The following is a 27139-nucleotide window of genomic DNA, read 5'->3' as shown; positions in this document are numbered from 1 at the left end:
TAATATCACAAAAATCTGGTAGTTGGATGCCCTAACCATCACTTAACCACATCTCTCACGAATTCCATATCCGCCACAGATTCACCTGCACCTCCACACACATCATCTATTGCATCCTCTGCACCCGATGTGGCCTCCTCTATATTGGGGAGACAGGCCGCCTACTTGCGGAACGTTTCAGAGAACACCTCTGGGACACCCGGACCAACCAACCCAACCACCCTGTGGCTCAACACTTTAACTCCCCCTCGCACTCCACCAAGGATATGCAGGTCTTTGGACTCCTCCATCGCCAGACCACAACAACACGACGGTTGGAGGAAGAGCGCCTCATCTTCCGCCTAGGAACCCTCCAACCACAAGGGATGAACTCGGATTTCACCAGTTTCCTCATTTCCCCTCCCCCCACCTTGCCTCAGTCCTAACCCTCGAACTCAGCACCACCTTCCTAACCCTTTTCCAGCAACACATTTTCAACAAGTGAAATTGTTTGGGGAAATTGACAAGACTGCCTTGTAGCTTCCCAAACAGTTGCTGTGTTAGATTTGTCACCATACCACTCTGCACTTTGCTGCTCTCAGGATGTACCAGGAGTGGGTGCGATAGTGAAACAGTGTATTTCTGATCAGAGGGAGTCATAATCAAATCAACCAGACCTTTATTCAGTCATCCCTGTTTGGAAAATGTACCTGTGAGTGTGTATATGGCACTTTAACAAGGTGCTGAAGAGTGTCTGACCACTTTGAGCCAGTATATTTAACAGATCAATGTCGATGTGTTGAATGAGACAGCAAAAGACATTCGGAGATTTACAAGGATTTTATTGTAAATCTATAGTTTAGCAGAAACACCAGTTTCCACCTTTCCCTTTCCAGAAGCTAACTCCCCACTGGGGAAGAAGCCAGCTCTTTCAAAAAAACAAATTACAAACAGAAACAAAATCTGCCCAACAGGACACTGTGATAAGCAGAATTTTTTAACAAAATCAAGAAGGAGGAAGTTAAGGAGACTAAATCAAAATAGTAATGCAGGAGGAAATGATACACCCATTTCCCATGACTCTCATCCATCCCTAAAAGTTTCAAAACTACCAGTGGACATCATATGCTTCCTTTCCAAGGTCACTCGTCATGAATGTATCCATTTTAAAAGAGGCAGGCAGTTGGGAATATGACCATCTCTGTGCCTCACTGCTGGGACAGTGTTGATGGCCACATTAGCCAGGAACGGGGGCAAGGCCCATGAGGAAGAACTCTGATCTGCAGCATCCTTCCACACTGGGCACCCAAACATTCAGAAAAATTCAAGTTTTTTATGCAATTTACAAAACCCACAACCCATTTATCAATCACCCAATTAATCAAATTACAAACACATGTAACAAAACAAAAAAAATGCTAATAAAGGAAACAATTTTTTTTTAAAAGCTTCTCTTAAATTTTGTAAACAAACCACCTAGTTATCCAATCATGAAATTAATAAATTGCAAACACTGTCCACCAAATGCCAGTGTAAGAATAAGAAAGTAAAAAGGTGGGGAAACAAGGAAGGGGTTAAATATAAATGGAGGGGAACTATGGTACTCCACCCCCTGTGGCGCCTGTCTCTGTGTAAATACCTCAAGGTGAATTCTGCTTGCTTCCTCCCCACCCAGGTGTGAATGCAGCCACAGAAGAGAGGTGGGCAGTTGGGAAAAGAACCCAGCTCTTTTCTTTAACACTGCTAACAGGGGCAATGTGACAATAATAAAAATGGCAGAAACACTCATAACATTTAAGAAGTATTTAGATTTGCATTTGTGATGCCAAAGCATACAAGGCTGTCAGTCAGTACCTGAAAACAGGATTAGAATAGGTGCTCGTTTTTGACCAGCGCAGACCATCATATCTTATAGGAGCAGATTTAGACCTCTTGGCTGGTTGAGTCTGCTCTATCATTTGATCTTGGCTGATATGTTTCTCAAACCCATTCTGTCTTCTTCCTGTACTCCTTGATCCCCTTACTAAGATCCCCTTACTATCTATCTCTATCTTAAATACACTCAATAACTTGGCCTCCACAGCCTTCTGCAGTAATGAATTCCACAGATTCGCCACTCTCTGGCTGAAGAAATTCCTCCTCACCTCATTTCTAAAGAGTCAACCCTTCACTCTGAGGCTGTGCTCTTAGGTGTTAGTCTCTCTTACCAGTGGAAACATCTTCTCCACGCCCACTCTATCCAGGCCTCTTAGTATTCTATACATTTCAGTGAGATCTCCCCTTCATTCTTCTAAACTCTGTTGAGTACAGACTTAGAGTCCTCAACTGCTCCTCATTTGAGCTGCTCTTCATTTCCAGGATCATTCTTGAGAACTTCTGGAACCCCTCCAAGACCAGCACATCCTTCCTTAGATATGAGGCTGAAAACAGCTCACAATATTCCAAAGTCTGACCAGAGCCTTACACAGTCTCAGCAGTACATCTCTGCTCTTGTATTCTAGCCCTCTTGAAGTGAATGGTAATATTATATTTGTCTTCCTAACTGCCAAACTAAATCTGTATGTTAACTTTAAGGGAATCCTAAACTGGGACTTTTAAGTTCCTTCCTGCTTCAGATTTCCAAAGCTTTTCCCTGTTTAGTGTGACGATGCTGCTCCTTTAACAAGGTTAATGTTTTCTTTGTTTTTTTCAGAGAGGTCGTAATAGACACAGACTCCTAAAAGTCTGGGTTTGAGGGCCAATTTCATTATAGTTAACAGACACTGCCTTAGGCAAAATGCTTTTAAGTTTAAAAAAAACACTTGTACAATGAAAGGAGAGTTGAAAGCGTGGTGCTGGAAAAGCAAAGCAGGTCAGGCAGCATCCAAGGAGCAGGAGAATCAACGCTTCAAGCAAAAGCCCTCCTGATGAAAGGCTTTTGCCCGAAACATCGATTCTCCTGCTCCTAGGATGGTGACTGATCTGCTGTGCTTTTCCAGCACCACACACTCTACTCTAGTCTCCAGCATCTGCGGTGCTCAGTTTCGCCCAACGAAAGGGAAGTGGCTAGTCCAGTTTAGCATTTCTCTGGTTTGGTTTGGTTTTAGCACAGTACAGTGGAAAAAAGCTGCTGGACCCAAAGAAGTAGGTCCATGCTGATCTCTCTCTGACTTCTATCCTGTAAGACCCTGTGTTTGATTTTACCTTTTGTGCCAAGGGGTGTTTATGGGGATTATTCCAAGTATTGGAAACAGCATCATTAAGTTGGGATAATCTGTTGTGTTTTCGGACAGGTTAAGTTATTCTCTATTCTGTTCCCTTTTGTTTGAGTTTCATTCAGTAATCTTGTAAATAAATTCTGTTTTAGATTAGATTAGATTACATTATTAGATTAGATTAGATTACTTACAGTGTGGAAACAGGTCCTTCGGCCCAACAAGCCCACACCGCCCCACCGAAGCGCAACCCACCCATACATGTACCCCTTACCTAACACTATGGGCAATTTAGCATGGCTAATTCACCTGACGTGCACATCTTTGGACTGTGGGAGGAAACCGGAGCACCCGGAGGAAACCCATGCAGACACGGGGAGAACGTGCAAACTCCACACAGTCGGTCGCCTGAGGCGGGAATTGAACCCGGGTCTCTGGTGCTGTGAGGCAGCAGTGCTAACCACTGTGCCATCGTGCCATCCACTTAGTTTTGTTTTAAACTAAGTGGATTGACCAGCTGCATCCCTCCTGGAATATCCGTGTTACACCTGCTTAAAACAACTGACAAAGTTAGGGTCTGGGCTACTTTCTTGAAATGTTTTGTGGGGGTCTGGCCTGGTCCATAACATTAGAAAATAGCCTATGCCTCTATTTTTCCTACCAAAGCTCATTACGTCATACTTTCCAACACTGTATTCCATCCATCTCTTCTTTGCTCACTCTCCTAGCCTGTCCACCTCCTTCTGCATCATCCCCACTTCCTCAACACTATCTGAACTTCCATCTATCTTTGTGTCATCTGCAAACCTAACAACAATGACCTCAGTTCCTTCATCTAGATCGTTAATATGTAGCACGAATAGTTGTGGTCTCAACATGGACCTCTGCAGAATTCCCCTAGTGACCGGCTGCCATCCTGAAAAGACCCTTTATCCCCACTCTCTGCCTTCTGCCAGTCAACCAATCCTCTATCCATTGGCAGTACCTTGCCCTTAACACCATGGGCTCTTATCTTATTTCGCAGCCTCATGTACAGCTTCTTTTCAAAGGCCTTCTGGAAATCTAAATAGATCACATCCCTGGGTCACCTTTATCTAATTTTCTTGTTACCTCCTGAAAGAATTGTAACAGTTTTGTCAGGCATGACCTCCTCTTGATGAAGCCGTGCTGACTCAGCCCTATTTTACCCTGCACTTCCATGTACTCTGCAAGCTCATCCTTAATAACGGACTGTAAAATCTTACCCACGACTGAGGTCAGGCTAACCAGCCTATACTTTTCTGTTTTCTGCTTCCTTCTCTTCTTAAACAGGGGTGTTACAGTACCCATTTTCCAGTCCTCTGGGACCCTCCCTGACTCCAATGATTCCTGAAAGATCACCATCAATATCTCTACAACCTCCTCTGCTATCTCCTTAAAAACATCTAGTCTGGATGATTTATCCATTTTCAGACTTTTCGGCTTTCTCAGCATTTTCTACTTAGCGATGGCCGCTGCTCTTACCTCCGCCCCCTGACTCTCTTGAAGTTCTGGTTTGCTGCTGGTGTCTTCCACCATGAAGACCGATGCAAAGTATCTATTCAGTTCCTCCACTTTGTCCCTCATTTCTGCTTCTCCAGCCTCATTTTTCAGCAGTCCGACATCCACTCTTGCCTCTCTCTTATCTTTTACATATATTAAAAAATCTTGTGCAATCTTCTTTTAAATAAACCACAAGCTTACCCCAGATTTCACTGTCTTCCCCCTCATTGCTTCTTTAGTTGGACTCAGTTGGCTAAAGGGCCTTTTCTCTGCTATTGACACTGTAACTCAAAGATATTTTTAAATGACCTGTTCAGAGATGTTATGATGCACCTCTCTGGAGGAGGTGGGACTTGAATCCAGACCTTCTGGTCCAGAGGTAGGAACACTAGCACTACGCCCCAAGAGAAAATAACTCAGTTCTTCTCTCTTATTTTACCTTATACACAGAAGTGTTCTTACACACAAATAACCCTTTTATCCCATCACCAAATCACCTGTTTGACTGATTAAACAAGTAACAAATTACAAGCAATGCCTGCCCAGGCATAGGTTAAATAGTCCCTTGCTTTGCGTTGCAAGCAGGGGTTATCCATCAGAACAGAAAATGCTTCGTGGCAATTATGGGGAGCTAGAACCTTAAGGGACAACAGCAGCGTACAGACCAGAACACAAGTCATCCTCGATCCCCAGGATTCTACTTCAACACACCACCATGTTCCCTGGCCAACACCTCTGTCTCAGGCTTCCTGCAGCGCTCCAGCGAAGCTCAGTGCAAGTTGGAAGAATAACACTTCATTTTCCACTTGGCAACTCTGCAACCTTCTGGACTCAATGTTGAGTTCAACAACTTTAGGGCTTAAGATTTCCCATGTCCTTACCCCAACCCCCAGACACCAGGCCTTGTTATCACATGGTCTGCTCTTCCACACAACCCATTGTTAGCCACTAACAGTCACTCTTCACCGTCCTAGTCAGGTCATTATCCACTCCTTTGTTCAAATGTTCTTCTCTCTCTTCGAGCTCTATCTCCAGCTATTGTTTAATCCTTATCTCCTCTCCCCACCCTATCTTCTGCATATAGATTTTCCTGACACCATCAGTTCTGAGCTGAAAAGGTGTTGCTGGAAAAGTGCAGCAGGTCAGGCAGCATCCAAGGAGCAGGAGAATCGACGTTTCGGGCATGAGCCCTTCTTCAGGATTCCTGAAGAAGGTCTTATGCCCGAAACATAGATTCTCCTGCTCCTTGGATGCTGCCTGACCTGCTGCGCTTTTCCAGCAACACATTTTCAGCTCTGATCTCCAGTATCTGCAGTCCTCACTTTCTCCTATCATCAGTTCTGAGGAAGGGTCACCCAACCTGAAACATTAACTCTGATTTCCGTCCACAGATTCTGCCAGACCTGCTGAGGTTTTCCAGCAATTTCTCTTTTTGTCTCAATCCCCAGAGTTAGAAGATAGGCGGAGGATCCTGTGGGAAGAGATTTTATGTTTTCGTAACAACACATAAGAAAGGCAGTGGGAAACACTAGATTTCCTCTTTCTGATGGTCACATTTCACATTGCAAACTGGAAGTGGCAGGTTCCAATAGGCAATTGAGGAGGAAGGCATAAGACAGGCTGACTTTGGGGAAATTAGCAGAGGACCTGTCCTTGGGAGATCGCCTCTACTACAAACCAACAATGCCCTTTAAAGAATGTTCTGGTAGTGAAAGAAGAAATGACCAAGTTAGACACATTGTTCAATGTACACATGAATGATTAAACACCACTTCTGCCATTCTTTAAAGACAATCTGTGCCACAATTAGTGTTCAACTTAGACACTCCAAGGGCTATTTTGGCCAAAGGCTGAAAGTAGATATGAAATGGGTGTTGTACTATTAAGAAAAACTGGATTTAGTCTGGATCTTGCTGCCAATTTTCAGACTCATTGCTGATTCTCACAATCCCTGCTGGTGCTGAAACCATTTCTCATGAGATGCAATTTCCCTGGAGCGATATTTGAAGCCTTCACACACACTCTCTCTCTCTCTCTCTCTATCTTTATATATATTCTCTCTCTCTCACACACACACACACACACACACACAAACACATGGGAGAAACCCTGGCAGGATAGCTCCAGGAATTTAGCTCAAGTGAATTCTTGGCAGAGACTCCCACAATATCCTCTTCAAAACACCACCAGAAAAATAGACAATAAGATATACATTTACATAGCAACAAAATCCTTTGTAAAAATGTTCAATCCTAACCAGTGGTCACTGTTAGGTGAGAGTACTAGAATAAGACCTAGCCACCAAAATGCTGTGAACCTTATTAATGAGAATGAGCAGATCATTTAAACAGAAATTAGCCCCTTAACAATTCTCTAGGTGACAGTTTCTAATGCAAGTTTCAATTCCTTGAGGTCTTGCGTTGAACACCAGCTAAACTGACACTTCAGCACCAGACCAAATCTTGGCCATTGCAGAGACTCTTCAGCATCTAAAATATCCAGAGAGAAGCACTTATGTAAAGTTTGACCTACCACAAGAGCACCTGCACGGAGGCCAGGGTCATATGGAACTCGGAAACATTGTGGGAAACCAGATGATTGCAGCTTCTCAAGTTTGTGTCTTAACTGCGAGATTGCTACAAATAAAAGAGATTCAATCAGAAAGAAAACACACCGTACACTTCTCAGCTTTTCTGTAAAAGCCATGAGCTCAGAATTCCCATGGCAGGCACTGCTCAGCTGGTAGCACTCTCACTTCTGAGGCAGTGGGATCCAGTTTCACTCAGAGATCAACCATAAAAATGCAAGCTGACACTCCAAAGCAATAATGGCGCTCTCTCGTGGAGTGCTGCTCTGTCAGGAATGCCATCTTCGGAATAAAACACTAATCCAAGGCCCTACGCTGTCACAGCTAAACAGAAAGTATCCAATAGTGCTGTTTTGATTCAAAGCAGAGAAGTTATCCCTGGTCACTAATAGAAATTATTATCTGGTGATTGTTACATTGCTATTAGAGGGAGCTTGTTGTATTACCATAGTAACTACAAGTATTTAATTGGTTGTAAACAAATAATCTTTGGGACACTTCAAGATTGTGGAACTTTCTATAGAAAGGTATGTCTTTTCTCCCCCTACATAACTATCGCCTCGCATTCCTGGTTTACGCTGCATGTATTCTAGTACCTTGATACCCAGGGACCTGGGTTCAATTCCACCCTCAGGCCACTGTCTGTGTGGAGTTTGCACATTCTCTCTGTGTCTGCATGGATTTCCTCTGGGTGTTCCGGTTTCCTCCCTAAGTCGAAAGATGTGCAGGTTAGGTGGATTGGTCATGCTAATTGCCCATAGCATTCAGGGACATGAAGGCTTGGGGGATTAGCCATGGAAAAGGCAGGGTTGGAGGGATGGGGTGAGTGTGGGTGGGATGCACTTCGGGAGGGGTCAGTGTGGACTCGATGAGCTGAATGGCCTGCTTCCACACTGTGGGGATCCTGTGATTCTATGACTCTCTCCTGTTCCTCACCTACTTGGTGTCCCTTGGCCACAGCTTCTGCATTTTTATTACTAACACTTGCTTTTATTTCTCTACTACCACTTTGAACTCATGGTTAATTTTTGTATTGTCAGAGTGGGAATCTGATATTCAGTCTTGAGACACCATAACCTCCAGTTCAACATTTGCAAAGACCAAAGTCTCCCTACAACATGCTTTGTACCCTTGCCACTGATTCCACCTTCCTCCCACAGTAAGAGCTACATATTTTTACTGGAATATAAAGTGGAAAAATTGAAGTTTAGATACTACTGCTTTGCAGAGAATGTACCAGTTGTTTTTTAACAACCTGAATGAAAAGTGAACTCTCATGTCCACTTAGTGATGACAGGTAACTTGTGGAGAATCTGGCTTTAATACTTTTAAGAGATAAACTGGCACTAGATGTCTTTGGATGAAAAACTGCCGAGCAACATCTTTTGGATAGTTAAGTTCTAATTTGTCACAGAACTGCAGTACTCAGACCTCTAGAAAACCTGCAAGTCAAAACCAATGCTCTTTTATTTTCTCTTTCTCTCTCTCTTCCCCCCCGCCTCCCCCAGTAGAAATGAAACATGAAACAAATGAAAAGACTGCAAGGAAGAACTTTAACTCAAGCAAAATCCTACTTCCAGCTAACCAGCTACCAAATTGAGGGCTGCCACCATTAACAACATATTTTGAAGTGTGTCTATTTTAATGCAAGTGTCAGGAGTAATGGTGATGAACTTAGAGCATGGATCAGTACTTGGAGCTATGATGTTGTGGCCATTACGGAGACTTGGATATCACAGGGGCAAGAATGGTTGTTGGATGTTCTGGAGTTTAGATGTTCAAAAGGAATAGGGAGGGAGGTAAAAGAGGTGGGAGAGTGGCATTGCTAATTAGGGATAGTATCACAGCTGCAGAAAGGGAGATCATTGAGGAAGCTTTGTCTACTGAGTCAATATGGGTGGAAGTCAGAAACAGGAAACGACCAGTCACTTTATTCGTAGTTTTCTGTAGATCCCCCAATAGCAACAGAGACACACAGAAGCAGATTGCGAGGCAGATTTTGGAAAGGTGCAGAAGTAACAGGGTTGTTATCATGGATGACATTAACTTCTCTAATATTGTTTGGAACCTCCTTAGTGCAAATAGTTTGGATGGAGCAGATTTTGACAGGTGTGTCCAAGGAGGAGTCCTGACTCAATATGTACATAGGCCGACTAGAGGGGAGGCCATATTGGATTTGGTGCTTGGCAACGAACCAAGGTCAGGTGTCAGATCTCTCGTTGGGAGAGCATTTCGGTGATAGTGATCACAACTCCCTGACCTTTACTATAGTCATGGAGAGGGATGGGAGCAGATGGTATGGGAAAGTATTTAATTGGGGGAGGGGGTATTACAATTGCTATTAGGCAGAAACTGTGGAGTATAAATTGGGAACAGATATTCTCAGGGAAATGCACAATAGAAATGTGGAGGTTGTTTAGGGAGCACTGTGAGTGCTGGATAGGTTTGTCCCACTAAAGCAAGGAAGGGATGGTAGGGTTAAAGAACCTGTGCCTCATCACCCACCACTTTGAACAACATAATCTACAAACAAACCAATGGCACACCCATGGGATCCATGCTATCAGGATTCATAGCAGAAGCGGTAATGCAAAGGCTAGAACAAACAGCCCTACCAACCATCAAACCAAAAATCTGGGTCCGCTACGTAGATGATACCTTTGTCATCACAAAACAAAACAAGATAGAAGAGATATTTAACATCATCAACACCACCCTCATAGGCATAAAGTTCACCAAGGAGGAAGAAACCGACAACAAACTCGCATTCCTGGACGTCACAGTTGAAAGAAAGGACAACGGAGAACTACAAACCTGCGTCTTTTAAGTTTGTTAGTTTGTTAGTCAGTAGAACCCATGGACAAAACCAACGTCATCTACAAAATTCCATGCAAGGACTGCCACAAACACTACGTCGGACAAACAGGAAGAAAGTTAGCCACCATGATACATGAACACCCGCTAGCCACAGAAAGACACGACCCTCTCTCTCCCTCGAAGCCCTACACACGGATGAGAAAAACCATTTCGACTGGGACAACACATCTATCCTGGAACAGGCTAAGCAAAGACATGCCAGAGAATTCCTAGAGGCCTGGCACTCCAACCACAAGGCCATAAACAAACACATAGATCTAGAAGCCATCTATCAACCCCTCAGAAAACGAACAGGAAATGACATCACCACAAACCCCAGGAACCCCATCCAGGAGAAAGATATAAATAGAAAGCAGGAGACAACAGCTTCGCTTCACTTAGAGCGATGTTACCTAGCCAGGTAATGAAATGTCTGGATATCAAACCTACAGCTCAGCGAGCAAACCTACACCCTAGAGTTAAGGAACCTTGGATGACAAGAGATGTGGAACATCTAGTCAAGAGGAAGAAGGAAGCTTACTTAAGGTTGAGGAAGCAAGGATCAGACAGGGCTCTAGAGGGTTACAAGGTAGCCAGGAAGAAACTACCTGGGAGAGCTAGAAGGGGGCATGGATCAGTACTTGAAGCTATGATGTTGTGACCATTACAGAAATTTGGATATCACATGAGCAGGAATGGTTGTTGGATGTTAGGGGTTTTAATGTTTCAAAAGGAATAGGGAGGGAGGTAAAAGAGGTGGGAGACTGGATTAAAGAAAACCCCAAGGCATCTGCACTAATGTGAGGAACAAGAGGATGGCCAGAGTGAGGGTAGGGCTGATCAGGGATAGCGGAGGGAACTCATGCCTAGAGTTGGAGGAGGTAGGGGAGGTCCTTAATGAATACTTTGCTTCAGTATTCACTAGTGAGAGGGACATTGTCGTTTGTGAGGACAGTGTGAAATAGGCCGAGAAGCTCTAACTGGTTGATGTTAAGGAGGAGGATGTGCTGGAAATTTAGAAAAACATGAGGATAGATAAGTCCCCTGTGCCAGATGGGATATACCCAAGGTTACTACGGGAAGCGAGGGAAGAGATTACTAAGCCTTTGGAGATGATGTTTGTGTCCTCGCTGTCCTCTGGAATAGTGCCAGATGATTGGAGGGTGGAAAATGTTATTCTCTTCAAGAAAAGGAATAAGGATAATCTTGAGAATTACAGGCCAATTAGACTTATATCGGTGGTGGACAAATTATTGGAGAGGATTCTGAGACACAGGATTTATGATTATTTGAAAAAGCTTAGTTTGATTAGAGATAGTCAACATAGCTTTGTGAGGGGCAGGTCATGCCTCACACGCCTTATTGAATTCTTTGAGGATGTGACAAAACACATTGCTAAAGGTAGATGTGGTGTATGTGGATTTTAGCCAGGTGTTGATTAAGGCTCTCCATGGTAGGCTGTTCACAAAGTAAGGAGGCATGGGATACATGGAAACCTGGTTGTATGGATACAGGATTGACTGGCCCATAGAAAACAGAGGGTGGTAGTAGATGGAAAGTATTCAGCCAAGAGCTCAGTGACCAGTGATGTTCTGCAGGGATCTGTTCTAGGATCTCTCTTCTTTATGATTTTTTGTAAATGACTTGGATGAGGAATTGGAAGGGTGGGTTAGTAAGTTTGCCAATGACATGAAGGTTGGTGGAGTGGTGGATAGTGTGGAGGGCTATTGTAGGTTGCAGTGCGACATTGACAGGATGCAGTACTGGGCTGAAAAGTGGCAGATGGAGTTCAACCTGGAAAAGTGTGAAGTGATTCATTTTGGAACATTGAATTTGAATGCAGAATATAGAGTACAAGGCAGGATTCTTGGCAGTGTGAAGGAACAGAGGGATCTTGGGGTCCACATCCATAGATCCCTCAAAGTTGCCACCTTGTTGATTGGATTGTTAAGGTGGTGCATGGTCTATTGGCTTTCTTTAGCAGGGGGGATTGAGTTTAAGAGCCGTGAGGATATGCTACTGCTCTATAAAGCTCTTGTTAGACCACACTTGGAATATTGTGTTCATTTCTGGTTAGCTCATCATAGGAAGGATTATAGGGACATTTAAGTGACTCTTGGATAGGCACATGGATGATAGTACAATGAAGGGTATGTAGGTTAGTTTGATCTTAGAGTAGGACAAAAGGTTGGCACATCAAGGGCTGAAGGGCCTATACTATGTTGTATTGTTCTATGTTCTATATCAGTACCAGAATGCAAAACAAACTGTGAGAAAGGGACTTCATTCCAGCTTGTGGTTTGGTCTCTTGATCCACAGAATTTGTTGTTCTTTTATCTGTTTTCCACCAAATCTATTTCTGCATAGCTCCCCATTTATTAATGAATGTATGTATGTTTGTGTTAAAAGGAGTATCATTTAAATCTTCATATTAGTAATTATGAACTTGAATCAGATCACAACCACTACCTTCACTCACTGTTATCACTGCCACAGCCGCCGCTGCCACACCCCCCACCCCCCCACATCATGGCAGCATCATGTACAAGATACACTCAGTAACTCAAAATCTATAAGGACAAGGGCAGCAGATACTTGGGAACACCACCATCTGTAAGTTCCCTTCCAAGCCACTCACCATCATGACTTGGAAATATATCATCATTCCTTCAGTGTCATTGGGTCAACATCCTGGAGTTCTCTCTCTAACACCACTGTGGGAATACCTATATCAAATGGACTGCTGTAGTTCAAAAAGGTAGCTCACTGCTACTTTCTCAAGGGACGGTTAGAAAAGGCCATCAAAGACTGGATGGCCTTGTTCACATCTCATGAGCGATTAAAACTGGAATCACATCCAGATGGAAGGCCAAGGTTTAACCGTTTGCAAACTCTGCATGAACATTTAAGAGTCTTTATTTTAATGTTAATCCAGAAGCTGAGACACCATAAAATCAGTCAATTCAAAGTAGGTGGTGGGGTGCTGTGATCAAATGATTAAATTTTAAAAGTTTATTTACACATTTACAATTTATTTAAACACAGCCCTGTCCACATGACACAACAGAAGTCATCTCTTACAAGTACCAGAACGTTTCTCAGTGAAAGTAGGAATCTTTCACCAGCTCAATGTAAGTCAGTGAACTGCAGTTCCACTTTACAAATTCCAGTCACCAGGAGTATGATTGATGGAGAGGTCCTGTGTTAGCAGCTCTCCAATCTTCCCCACTTCTAACTGTAACTTTATGGCATTCTCTATCTCCCATATTCTCCAGCCCTTTGCATCCAGACATTTATAGACATACCTTGAGCTGAAACGTCATACTTGTCAGCAGTGACATTTTTAATCTCCAGTGTGACTTTGTGCAGGGCCTCCATCACCTTGACTTGCTTCATGAAATCCATCAACATGGCTTTCCCACAACCCCGGAGATAGGCTTCCAGAATGACAGCATAGCGCTGTCGATAGTGCATCGATTCAGCCACTTCACTCCTCAGAAACCAGAACAGAAAATGGCCAGTTCGTTTACTCTAGCAGGGAGTCAAAAGTTAAGGCAGAGTTTTAAACAGGAAAATACATGTTTCTGCGCATAGAGAAATCAAAATGCTCGTCCAATCAACAAATATACTCACTCTTAAGGCTCGTTTGAGGAGGAATCGGGCTAGGGCACTGTCATGGTAAGGCTCGAACTTGACTGCCTGAAATTAGTTTGAAATAATACATGCATAAGTGTGTATTGGGGGACGTAGCAACTTAAACTGGCCTATCTTATTTGGATATTGGATGTGGGAATCATATGCTCTGTACTTATTACCCATCCTGAATGGTTCTGGAGAAGATACTGGTGGGTGGCCTTCTTGTTGTACGTTGTTCCACAATGGCATTAGGGAGGGCGTTCTGGGATTTTGACCCAGCCACAATGAAGAAACAGCGATATATTTCCAAATCAGGATGTTGAGTGGCTTGGAGGGTAGTTTGCAGACGGTGGTGTTCCCATATATATGCTGCCCTTGTCCTTCTAGATGGAAATTGTTGCAAGTTTCCACAAAATTTGACAGTGAGCTACATAAGGAAATATTGGGACAGGTTTTCTTTTAGATTAGATTAGATTACTTACAGTGTGGAAACAGGCCCTTCGGTCCAACAAGTCCACACCGATCCACCGAAGCGCACCCAACCAGACCCATTCCCCTACACCTAACACTACGGGCAATTTAGCATGGCCAATTCACCTGGCCTGCACATTTTTGGACTGTGGGAGGAAACCAGAGCACTCGGAGGAAACCCACGCAGACACGGGGAGAATGTGCAAACTCCACAGAGTGTCACCTGAGGCAGGAATTGAACCCGGGTCTCTGGCGCTGTGAGCCAGCAATGCTAACCACTGTGCCACCGTGCTGCCCACCAGGTGATCAGGGATATATATTTAAGGAGTATCTTAAAGGAGGCATGAGAAGTAAAGAGATGAACAGATCTTGGGAGAGATTTAGGGTTATGAAAAGTGAAAACTTAGCCAAGGGTGATTGAGGAAAGGAGACTTATTATCCATGAGATCAGGTTTAGAAAACTGTTAGTGTCTTTGCAAAGTTATAGGATTGAAAGAGGTTAGAGACCCAGAAAAGCATGAGGTCATGGTGGGATTTAAACTATGAAAAGAAATTTTAAAATCAAAATGCACCAAGTAACACTGGATCAGGAAGCAGAGAAAGAAGGTCTGGTGTAATACCAGACTCAGCCAATAAAGGTTTAAATGAACCCAGGTGTATTAATATGAGGTTCTGGTGTATATTGGACAATGTGTTATATTGAGAGTGTGCATAAGGGAGTGTGTTGCAGTGAAAGTGTTGGTATGGAACAAGAATTGTCTTATAGTGAGAGTTTAGGGTATTTTAGGGAGTGTATAACAGTGAGAATGTGGGGTATATTAGGGAGTGTTGTACAGTGTGGGTGTGGGGTACAACAAGGAGTGTGTTATAGTGAGAGTAAGATATATTGATTATGTTAGGGTGAGGGAGAGGGATTTATCAGAGAATGTGAAATACTGATAGTGTGGGATATATGAGAGAGTGTGTTAGACTGAATATGTGAGGTTTATCAGGGAGTGTATGTTATTGTGGGTGTGGACTAAATTGGATTGTGTGTTGTAGTGAGATTGTGGGGTATATCAGTGTGTAAGATACAGTGATGGTGCGGATTATATTGGAGTGTGTTACAGTCTGGGTGTGGGGTTTATCAGGGAATGTGAAATATTGAGGTTATATGGTATGTGAGAGTGTGTGTTATAGTGAGGATGTAGGATATATCAGAGGGCGTACTAAAGTATGGGTGTAGAGTATACCAGAGTGTGTGTTGCAGCGCAGGTGTGGGGTATATCAGAGTGTATGTTTTAATGAGGATGGAGTATATTAGGGTGTATGTTATAGTGAAGAAATATGGTATATTCAGGAGTGTGTTATATCCTACACCCTTGCTGTAACACACAATCTGATATACTCCACAGCCTCACTATATCAGATTGGGTGTTACAGTGAGATTGAAGGGTATACCAAAAGGTGAGGGTGTGGAATATATCAGGGAATGTGAAATAGGTGGTGGGGTATATGAGAAAATGTGTTATAGTGAAGGATATATATTGGCCTTCCTTCACTGTTGATAGGTCAAAATGCTGAAATTCCAATCTCAATGGCATTCTCAAACCACCTTCTCAAAGGCTACTACAGACAGGCAATAAATGCTGACCCAGCAAGCAACACCCACATCCCACAAATAAATAAAAGAAAATATATTTTCAAGTCAGGATGGTGAGTGGCTAGGAAGGAATACTTCCCATGTATCTTCTAATGTTCTTTTTGATGGAAGTGGTTGGAGGAGTGGAAAGTGTTGTATAAGGATCTTTGGTGAATTACTGCAGTGCATCTTGTTAGTACACACTGGTGATACTGAGCATCATTGGTGGAAGGAGTGGATGCTTGCAGATGTGGTGCCAATCAATTTGTCTGTTTTGTCCTGGATAGTGTCAAGTTTCTTGAGCTTTATTGGTGCAAGTGGGCAGTATTCATCACATTCCTGATTTATGCCTTGTGGACAGGCTTTGAGGTGCCAGGAGATGAATTAATTGCTGCAGTATTCCTATCCTCTGACCTGCTCTTGTAGCCACTGTTTATGTGGTAAGTTCAGTTGAGTTTCTGGTCAATGGTAATCCCAAGGATGTTGATAGTGGGGGATTCACTGATGATAACACCATTGAATGTCAAGTGGCGGTGGTTAGATTGTCTCTTTGTGGAGACAATCATTGCCTGGCATTTATGTGGCCCAATGTTACTTGCTACTTGTCAACCTAAGCCTGGATATTGTCCAGATTTTGTTGCATTGAACACAGACTGCTTCAGTGTCTGAGGAGTCGAGACTGGTGTTGAACATCATGTAATCGTCATCAAGCATCCTCACCTCTGATCTTATGATGGACGGAAGTCATTGGTAAAGCAGATGAAGATTCTTGGGCATAGAACACTAGTTAATGAAGGCTGTGATGGGCTATTCCAGAGAGTCTGTTACAGTGAGGGTGTGGGGTATATTAGAACATATAGTGAAGCTGTGGGTTTATAACAGAGTGTATGTTACAGTGAGGATGTGGGTTTATAACAGACTGTATGTTATAGTGAGAGTGTACGAGAATGTAGGCAGTGTATTGTAGCCTCTGTGTGGGTATATCAGAGTGTTGTTATAGTGATATCAGAGTGTGTTATAGTGTGGATGTGGGGCAAATCAGGGAGTGTGTAAATGTATGGATGTGGGGTATGTCAGAAAGTGTGAAATACAGAGGATGTAGGATATGTAAAGTATATTCAAAATATACTTTATTCATTGAAAATATCTTTATATACACACAGTCACAAACACAGTTCAGTTCTTTATATATCAAGAAAACAAACAAACATTGGAGTTTACCTCTATCCTGTGGATGTGAGCTTTATCAGAGTGTGAGATATAGTGAGGGTATGTGTTTTTATAGCAGTGTGTGATAAAGTAAGGGTGTGGGTTTATATGAATGTGTGTGATATAGTGAGAGTGTGGGTGTATTTGAGAGTGATATAGTGAGGGTATGGGTTTATATGGGAGTGTATGACATAGTGAGAGTGTGGGTGTATATGCGAGTGTGTGCTATAGTGAGGGTTTAGGTTTATATGAGAGTGTGTGATATAGTGATGGCATTGAGGTATATCAGGGAGCGTAATCCAGTGAGGGTGTTGGTGTATATCAGAGTGTGCATAAACGTGAGGGTCTGAAATAAAAACAGAATCCGCTGGAAAATCTCAGCAAGTGTGGTAGCATCTGTAGAGAGAGAGGCAAGGTTAACATTTTTAGCCCAATGACATTTTTTCAGAATGAAAACTTTTATGTTGTTGATGGAGGTGGAGGAGGAGCTAGTTTAATAGTTTGTGTGGATACCGAAAGGACTGCTGGAGATGGTGAAGGAGAGATAAAGATGGAAAATAGTTGCAAATGTTAGGAGAAAATGGGTCCGCTCTGCTGAGAGCAAGGCCAATGGGACGTAAACAAGAAACAGCCAGAGTGGAATGAGGAATACAAGAAAAAATGGAAGTTATACTCTGAAGTTGTGAAATCAATACTGAGTCCAACAGGCGAATGCTTCATTGGAATCCTATATCAGGGCCAGGATGGGAATGTTAGTTTGACAGGAAACGGGGATTAATGAGATGGTAAGCAACTAGAAGATCAGAGCCATTCCTACAGACAATGTGGAATGTTATACTGAGTTGGTTTTGTTTTCTCAATCCCAAGGACAGATACTGGCACAGTGGAGGTGTTGCTAGACTGGGTAATCCAGAGTCCGAGGAAAATATCAGGCAACTGGTAGAATTTCAACTCAATTAATAAAAACCTGGATGATGAAGCTAGCCTCTGTAATGGTGACCAAGAAATATCATTCACTGCTGGAAACATTTGGTCTCCTAATATTCTTCAAGGAGAAAATCTGCCATGCTTTCCTGACCTGGCCTATTTGTGACTCCAGACCCATTGTGGTGGACTCGCAAGTGCCTTCTAAAATATCTGAGAAAGCCTTTCAGTTGGAGGGCATAAGTAATGAGCAATAATGCTGGTGTTGCCAACAATGCCACTATCCAGTGTAACAGTAACAAAAATCTTCCTTTGTGCCTGTGTATTATTCTTTACATTCTTGTTCAATGGCAGTCTGACAGCAACTGGCCTCAGTTAAATTCCCATTTCGGTTAAATTGTGAAGCCTGTCTCCAACATGAGGGTGAAAGACAACAGAAGATTATCCTTATGTAATGAGTAAAACACCTGCTGGTAATTGAGATATGCAAAGCCATTTTAATTGTCTTTTATTTTTCCCTGACCTGTTCTCAGGGTGCTGCCATTTGCTCAAGTCTCATTTCTTAAGTATGAAATTAATCAGGAATTCATTGTGTATGACAGCTTGTGATGGGATAATCTTGATGGGTACGAACAATGAGCTCAGTTCCAGGCTAATGCACCAGGGATACATAGGACACTGGGTAACAATGAGGTGGATAAACCCTGGGTGCACCTTTCCCCTGGCAATGACCACTACATCTACCCCAAGCTCATACCTGCTCACATAGCACTGATTGGTTTAGGTTTGCATAAATCTCTTCATCAGTCAGACCTCCACTTTCATTGCACGCTATGTATAAAGGAAGGTTATTTTACCTGGACTAATTGTAAGAGATATCGCAGCACCTCACTATTGTCCAATGTCTCCAGCTTTTCAACAGCTAGTGCCCGAACATGCTCATCAGAAAATCGGCAATCCAGAAGCTGCATTGCAAGTCCCACATCCAAGGGACTGCTGTTCCACATCTCCTGTTTGTCTAAGAGCTGCTGGGTTTTCAGGACCACATCCTGCTGCCCCCATTTTACTGAGCTCAGAAACTTGGGGTAGGCCTTAGGCTGCCTCATGCATTCGTGCCTGAAATGCCAAAGTAACTCTTTGTCCTCAGTGCTCAGTGGGTTCAGGGGGTCAGTGCTGATGATCTCTTCGAACTGCTTGCGGAGCTGACTGTGCATCTCGTGGCCCGCCCTCTCCAGCTCAGCGTCCTGACTCTGACAACTTCGTGGGAGAGCGATTGGGTAATTGTATCTGTCCAGGAGGATGCAGATAGCCATGGAGTTCTGCTTGTCAGGGTTGGTCGCCGACGTCAGCTTGTCAGCCTCAATTGTCCCTTGTTCTTCACCTTTATCAGGAATTTTCCACATGTGCAGTACATACTCCCCTTGTCGGAGGAGTGATCGATGATCAATCACCAACAAGTTGACATAATACAGCATATGGTTCTTGCTCTTGGTGTCCCAGGCATTGTCATCTTGAGACTGGAAGGTAGACTTCATACTTTGAACTGGTGCTTTACCGCAGTAAACCTGAAGATTCAGTCGTGCCCCTCTGGGTAGGTCCTTGACTTTAATGTCAAACTCAAGCCAAACATTCCATAGCACTTCCTCTGTAAAGGCTTTTGTAAGGGTCCTTTGCTGGGCCAGCACCTGTTGCCCATGCAAGATACTCGCTTCAACAAAGACAGTCAGTTCCGTGTTCCGTGGGAGCACTGGAATGTCAATGCCAATAATCTTCACTCGGAACTTTCTGTCACAGTCCCAGAGGGATATGGTGAAGACTTTGTCATGATCTCTTCCCTCGAGAGTTAACTGCTGGTGGGATCCAGTAACCCCAGTGCAATCATCCACAAGAGGCCACTCTTCCTTCTGCACTTCATCCATTGCTGGATCCGGGGGTACGTCAAGGACAAAGTGAATTTCCTCGCCATTCTTAAGGCAGTTTCTTACCCAATGGAAATCCTTTATTGGGTTGTTACCAACGATGTAATCCTCCCTGCCACAGACCCGAAGGACAAAGTGCTCCTCGTTGTGGTTCTCCGAGATTTCCAGCAGACCCTTCTTGTTGGCCACCTTTTTGAAGAAGTTCTTCAGAATGCTTTGTGGTGTCTCGTCAATGGAAACCTTTATCGTCAGGCTTGTTGTCCCCCTGTGAATAACGATGAATATGTTATTGTTACAGATCTTATTGAGCAGATATTCAGGCAGAGGCTTCGAAATGATCCAAGGATCCATTGAGTAGAGCCGAGGGTCCCTGCTGGCTACCTCATTGAGCTGGGGGGTGATCAGCTTCCTCCGGGTGAATTCCAACTCATCGTCATGTACATTGCTCACATCAGTGACATCATATCCAATCAGGTAATTCAAATCGTTTTGCAACTGCAAGGATTCCTTTGAGGTTTTCGTTTTCTGGGCCAGGTGAATCTTACCGTTGTTCCTCTGCAGTGTTTTCCAGTAGTTGATGCAGTCCAACGTTTGGATTACCTGATGCTTGTCATAAATCTCGTACCACTGACCCTTCTTCTGGTACATCAACCTGAACTGGTCAGGGCTGAGCTTCTGGTAGAAATCTGGGCAAACGCTGATGCCACCAGCTTTCACCCAAACCTTGGCTTTCAGTTGCTCCACTGTGTAATTGCCAGCCACCTCTAGGGAGAGCTTCTCATGGACATTGTTGAGCTTGTTGCGTGTGGGGAGGACAAACTCAATGGCCAGCTGCTCCAGTGAATAGTACTGCATGGTCCTGGTTGTGTTAGCTCGCATCTTCCGCCTTCTCCTTCTGTTTTCCTCTCTCAAAACAATGGGATTATCATTGTCATTGTCATTCTTTGGCTGGTCCATGCCAGGGGTAATCTGCTGAGGAAGCAAGCAAAAGTGTTGATATGATAAAGCACAGAAGCACCAGCCGAGTTACCCGTGGGACACTGGGACACAAAGTAATAGCCCACACATGAATGTCTTATTCCAACTCGTCCTCTTGCCTTCTTCAAAAAACACTGACCTATTATGGATTCATTTCCAAAAGAGACTATCTTTTATCGTATGGTGTTGACCTTGATTTGTTGAGTAGCACTCTTTTCTTGGAATCAAAGGACGAAACTTCAAGAGCCACTCCAGAGCCTTGAGTCTGTAATGCAGGCTGATACAACCAGGCAGTGCTGAGGGATTGCTGCATTAGCAGCGAAGCCCTCTGTCAAATGAGGCTTAAAACCGACACCCAGTCTCCCCCTCAGGTCACTGCAATGACCCAATAATACTATTTCAAACTCAGACCCAATCTCCCCTCAGATCGCTACAAAGACCCAATAATACTATTTCAAACTGAGATCCAGTCTCCCCACAGATCGCTACAATGACCCAATAATATTATTTCAAAGAAATTTCATGTATTTCCATGTTATTATCATTCTGTTCCTGGTCATGGTGCTTTGGTCACGTTGCCTGCCACATTTCCTACTTTACACTGGTTGCTCAGACTGGATCCCTTAATCATAGAGAGATCTCAGGGGATCTCTATATTGTGGGGACAGCTCAGTGGATCCCTTCATTGAAGAAATCACACTGCATCTCTTGACCGTTACACTTTATAGGAATACCTGAGTTGCTGAAGTCATGGCAAAATGTGATCTATATTCATGGTTTTTACTAAACTCGAAGATCTGTAGTTTGTCTTTGAGCTAAGTGGTTTGTTAGATTACCTGGTCACTCGGAAGTTACTCTTTGTCAGAGCTTGCTTTGCATGAATGAGCTGCTAAGTTTTCTACATTAGGTGTACGTTTTGGGACGTGTTAAAAGGTGCTCTAAAGATGCATGTCGTTCCTTCAATCATTACCGTCTTGATACACTGACCATTTGTAATTCCCAATACTGAAACTTTTGTATTTCTTAGATTTATGTTCCTTTATAAAAACCTCAATCCTATTTTCTCAGTCAGATGTTTATCTAATTCTTTATAAACAAAGTTTCAGTGGACATGTCATTAATCTCTGTTCCTGGAAGTCTGATCTGAAACTAAAACAGAAAACACTCATCAACTCAGGCAGCACCTGGGGAGAGACAAAGAGAATGAGTGTTCCAGGTTTCACCAGAACAGACACACTTCTTTTTTTGCAATTGTACCGAGCCTGGGGAAAGAGAGAAGGAGACACTCCAGTCCATAAACCCCCAGAAAGTTGGTTCAATCTTATAATCGATATCCAGGAGACAGTGGTAATGTCACTAGACTAGTAATCCAAATCTTCTGGGGAAAAGGGTTCAAATCTCACCAGGGCAGATGGTGAAATTTGAATTCAGTAAAAACCTGGAATAAGAAAGTTAGCCTAAGATGGGTGATCAGGTTGTTAAAAGTCCATCAGGTTCACTAATGCCCTACTCCATCCTGATTGATTTACATTTAAATGTAGACCCGCAGCAATGAAGAGTAATAGAGCCAAACAACACAGAAACAGATCCTTTGGTCCAACACATCCATGCCACCCAGGTTCCCAAACTAAACTCATCTCATTTGCTGTTTTTTGACCCATATCCCTCAATGTGATTGACCGTTAACTGCTCTCTGGGCAATTATGGATATACGATAAATGCTGGCAAGCCAGTGCTGCCTGTGTCACATGATTTTAACTTTTAAAATTACAACACTAGATAAATTCATTAATCAATCACATCTGCAATATCCACGCCTTCCTGACCTGTTTGGCTGGTGCCTCTTCCTGATCATCTCCCAATGAAAACATCGTTCCATCAATTCTCACCTGAAGCCTGAGAACTGTCTATAACGTCCCTCTGGTGAATGCACCCTCTCGATGGTAAAGTGCTGGGAAAATAAGTGCAGTAAAACCCAAATGCAGGTAGGTTTTGAAAGATTCCAGTGTGATCAACCAGCATCAGCAAGTCTGTCCTTCCCTCGGGGAGAGATTTGTTTGCAAGGGTTGGTCATGCTTTGTTTGATTTGCATGGTGTCAAAATTCAACAAGCACTGAGGGCTGCTGTAAGCAATCTAAACAGGCAGTGCCAACATGAGACAAGTGCATCTTTACTTTCTTTATTATCTTCATAAAGTATTTGTATGAAAACTTTTTAGTGTCTTTCTCACCCCTCTTCCTCCATCCTGTACCTGCTCCCATAAATATTGCTTTAGTTTAGAGGCTTCTATTACAAAACACTCCAACTAATATTTGCTAACTAGTTTAGCAACTTTCTCTTTGGTCTGGCTGTAATACAAAGTCTCCATTTGACTATGTATACTCTCCAAACCAAAAGAAGCAGAAATTCTGTTTTCTTCACAGTTAAAAATCACACAACACCAGGTTATAGTCCAACAGGTTTATTTGAAAGCACTAGCTTTCAGAGAGCTGCTACTTCATTGGGTGGTGTGTGTGACTCTGTTACTTTACATTGCTGCAGGTCTACATTCAAATGTAGATCAATCAGGATGGCATTGGTGAACCTGATGGACCTTTAACACCCTAATCACCCAGCTTAGGCTAGCTTTCTTACCACAACCACCTGATGAAGGAGCAGCGCTCCGAAAGCTCATACTTCCAAATAAACCTGTTGGACTACAACCTGGTGTTGTGTGATTTTTAACTTTATACACTCCACTCCAACACTGGCTCCTCCAAATCATGTTTCCTTTGGGTGTGCGCACTCTCCCCATATATACACAGGTTGGGAATGTCATTGAATGTATGGGATCCTGTTGAACCATGTGCAGCTCCAACAACACGGGTAGTCAGCAAGTATTTATTCACCAGGACCATCATTTCTGTTATTTTCTGGCTTCCAGTTTTGGAGAGTCATGCTGGACTCAAAAACGTAAACTCTGTTTCTCCCTTCACCAGGGCTGCCAGACCTGTTGAATGTTTTCCAGCACTTTGTTTTTATTCAGTTTGAACACTTGTTTGGAGTACCATTGGAAGATTGCCAAACTCCAATGATATTCAACCTTTCCAGCTCAATCAGTAATCAGGGCTGGCTGGCCTCCAGTATCCAGGGGATGACCGTGGGGCAGTGTGGTACTGAATTACCATCACTATCACACAGAGAAACAGAACTTCAATTTATATAGCACCTTTCACAAACACATCCACTTCCTAATGCAGTGCACAGAAGGAGGTCACTCAACCCATTGTGGCGCAATTTTGTCAATTAAGTACTTTTTTTGTTGAAATATAGTCACTGTTATGTCAGTAAAACAGCAGCCACTAAGAAAGATTCCACAAACAACAAAATGATGATGACCAGGTTATCTTTGTGGATGGCAGTTTAGGCCCGAACCCCAGGGAGAACTCATCTGCTCTGAACAAATGCAGTGGGATCTTTTATGTCCACTGAAAGGGCAAATGGGACTTGGTTTAATGTCTCATCTAAAAGATAAGCTCCTTCAACAGTGCCACACTCCCTCTGTATATCACATTACAGCATCAGATGAGATGACGTGCTCAAAGCTCTACAACAGAACATGAGCTCACAAGCTTGTAATTGTGACTAGCTGAGCCACAGCCAGCCCCTTCATACTGAGTCATATGATTCACCGAAACTCAGACTGATTGCAAGTTCCTCTCGCCACATCCAACACGGCCTTAAAGTCAGATATTCTGTTCACTCCACCTGAGACAGTACACTGCTGACCACTGCTCCAAGGGAGAACTGCCTTCACATGGACGGAAGACTCAGTGTCCTCTGAGAGAGGGAGGAATATATAAAACTCCTCTGTTGTGAGCTGTAAGTGGGATTTCGGAACTACCCTCCAAGGATTGGAATTTACTCCAGGAACAACTGGCTGAAGCTTTAGAGAAATGTTTTCAGGATGTGGCAAGACCATCATTATTGTCTGTCTTGAATTGTCAGGACAATCCTAGCCAAACACCTCAAATTTTCACCGTAAAATGATCATAACCATACTAGCGGCAGTTATCGCTCAATGGCATAAGGCAGAAAATTCCAGGATTTTGATTCGAGCGAACTCTTTCCACCAAGGGAGAGGAGAATGCTGATGGGAAGGAGTCATGAAGAGCTGCTTCCATCCCTACAGTACTGACTGATTTGAGAACAGCAGCAGCAGAGGCCTTGGACCTAGTTCCTCTCTCTCCTTCCAACCCAGTTAAGCACTAGGAAACTGAAAGAAGGAGGGATTCAACGTTAATTTGTATTACTATCTCATCATTGAGCAATCTTCTCAACTTTGTTCGATGCAAACACTTACGTTTTTCGATGCACCTAGTTTCACGTTAGTGGATCACTTCAACGATCCATCACAGGATCTGGGTGACAAAAAAAAAAGCACACACACACTGCAAAGCCACTCCTCAACTTCCCCATTTTAAAACCTCTTTTCTGCTCCAGATTGGAGGAAATGAGACGCAAGCAGAACCAAGTCAACTTACCTCCGTGTCATGGGTCTGCAAGGGTACGGGCTCTCTTCACTCGACAATGTGACGGCTCAGCCATAGCCAGCCTGTTCATGTTACACGACCCTCTCTGCATCGGCACTTTGTGGTGTCTTCACGATAGAGGAAGTGCTGCAGGAGTCAGGAAATGAGAGCAAACCACAGTGATTCTCAAGACATTTACTCAATCACAAACATTTGCTCTGAGTAAATGAGAAGATAGGACCTGTTGGATGAGAAAAGACCAAGGTCCATCTAATTTGCTATCATCCTTTTCTTCTTTTTCATTCAAGGGATGTCAGCATCACTGGCAAGGACAGAATTTGTTACCCATTCGGTATTACCCTTGAGGTGGTGATGGTAAGCCACCTTCTTGAACCACTGCAATCCATGTGGTCCAGTTACATCCTCAGTGCTGTTAAATAGGACAGTCCTAGATTTTTGGAGGCTTGGAGGGGACCTTGCAGAGGGTGAGAATTCCTGTACACCTTGTTCTCCTTGATGGTTGAGGCACAGGTTTGGAAAGTGCTGCTCAAAGAACTTTGGTAACTTGTAGATGTTACACATTGTTGCCATCAGCTCTAGATGGGATGCCAAACAAACCATCTTACCTTAATAATGTGAAACTTCTTCAGAGTTGTAGAAATTGCATTATACAATCATTAATGGAGCTCTTGGCTAATCGCAGTGATCAACTTTATCAATTGAGGGTGCAGAATATTCTCAAGGGGGAGAGGGACCAGCAGGAGGTCATTGTACACATTGGAACCAATGACATAGGAAGAGAAAGGATGAGATTATGGGGAGAGAATATACAAAATTAAGCAGGAATTTAAAGAGTAGGCTCTTGAGAGTAGTCATATTGGGATTACTCCCGGTGCCGAGTGCTAGTGGGAGTAGGAATAGGAGGATAGAGCAGATGAATGCATGGCTGAGGAGCTAGTGCGGGGGAGAAGGGTTCACATTTTTGGATCATTGGAATCTCTGCTGGAGTAGAAGTGAATGTGTATAAGAACAACAGATTGCACTTGAATTCGAAGAGGACTAATATACTGGCTGGGAGATTTGCTAGAGCTATTTAAGAGGATTTGAACTTGTAGGTGGGGGGGGAGGGAGACACTGAGAAGATGGATCTGTCTGAGGCTGGTGCAATAGGGCATAGATGTTATAGGAAATGTGGGGGGGGGGGATGGGCAAGGAATGGCATTTTTAATTAGGGATAAATTCCAGCTGTACTTAGGGAGTATATTCCTGGGAATATGTCCAGTGAAGTTATTTGGATGGAACTGAGAAATAAGAAAGGGATAATCACCTTATTGGGATTGTTCTATAGGATCCTCAGTAGTCAAGAGGAAATTGAGAAGCAAATTTGTAAGGAAATCTAAATTATCTGTAAGAATAATAGGGTTATAATGGTCAGGGATAATTAACTTTCCAAACATAGGTTGGGACTGCCATAGTGTTAAGGGATTGGATGGAGAGGAATTTGTTAAGTGTGTACAAGAAAATATTTAGATTCAGTGTATGGATGTACCTACTAGAAAAGGTACAAAACTTGACCTACTCTTAGGAAGTAAGGCAGGGCAAGTGACTGAGGTGTTCAGTGGGGGAGCACTTTGGGGCCAGTGATCATTATTCTATTAGTTTTAAAATAATGATGGGAAAGGATAGACCAGATCTAAAAGTTAGAGTTCTAAATTGGAGGAAGGCCGATTTTG

At 43.2% G+C, this 27139-nt stretch overlaps 1 protein-coding gene across 3 annotated transcripts in view; it reads right to left on the bottom strand.

Moving 5' to 3' along the window:
• The window catches only part of pik3cg (phosphatidylinositol-4,5-bisphosphate 3-kinase, catalytic subunit gamma), a 39303-nt gene extending 13591 nt beyond the window's left edge, over nt 1-25712 (bottom strand). The window contains exons 1-6 of one of the 3 annotated variants that reach the window (XM_043714330.1): nt 25419-25712; nt 25238-25295; nt 18856-20889; nt 13771-13836; nt 13443-13668; nt 7227-7330 (exon numbers count right to left, since the gene is read on the bottom strand). In XM_043714330.1, coding sequence (XP_043570265.1) covers nt 7227-7330; nt 13443-13668; nt 13771-13836; nt 18856-20874 — 2415 coding nt within the window. In that variant the 5' untranslated portion in view covers nt 20875-20889; nt 25238-25295; nt 25419-25712. The remainder of the gene's footprint in view (nt 1-7226; nt 7331-13442; nt 13669-13770; nt 13837-18855; nt 20890-25237; nt 25296-25418) is intronic. The other 2 variants (XM_043714329.1, XM_043714328.1) reach the window with 2 other exon arrangements.
• Between the last annotated feature and the right edge of the window lie 1427 nt (nt 25713-27139).

This window comes from Chiloscyllium plagiosum, chromosome 24 (genome assembly GCF_004010195.1).
Source record: "Chiloscyllium plagiosum isolate BGI_BamShark_2017 chromosome 24, ASM401019v2, whole genome shotgun sequence".
Lineage (NCBI taxonomy): Eukaryota > Metazoa > Chordata > Chondrichthyes > Orectolobiformes > Hemiscylliidae > Chiloscyllium > Chiloscyllium plagiosum.
The sequence above is the reverse complement of the archived record's forward strand: the minus strand, read 5'-3'. Positions and strand labels throughout refer to the sequence as shown.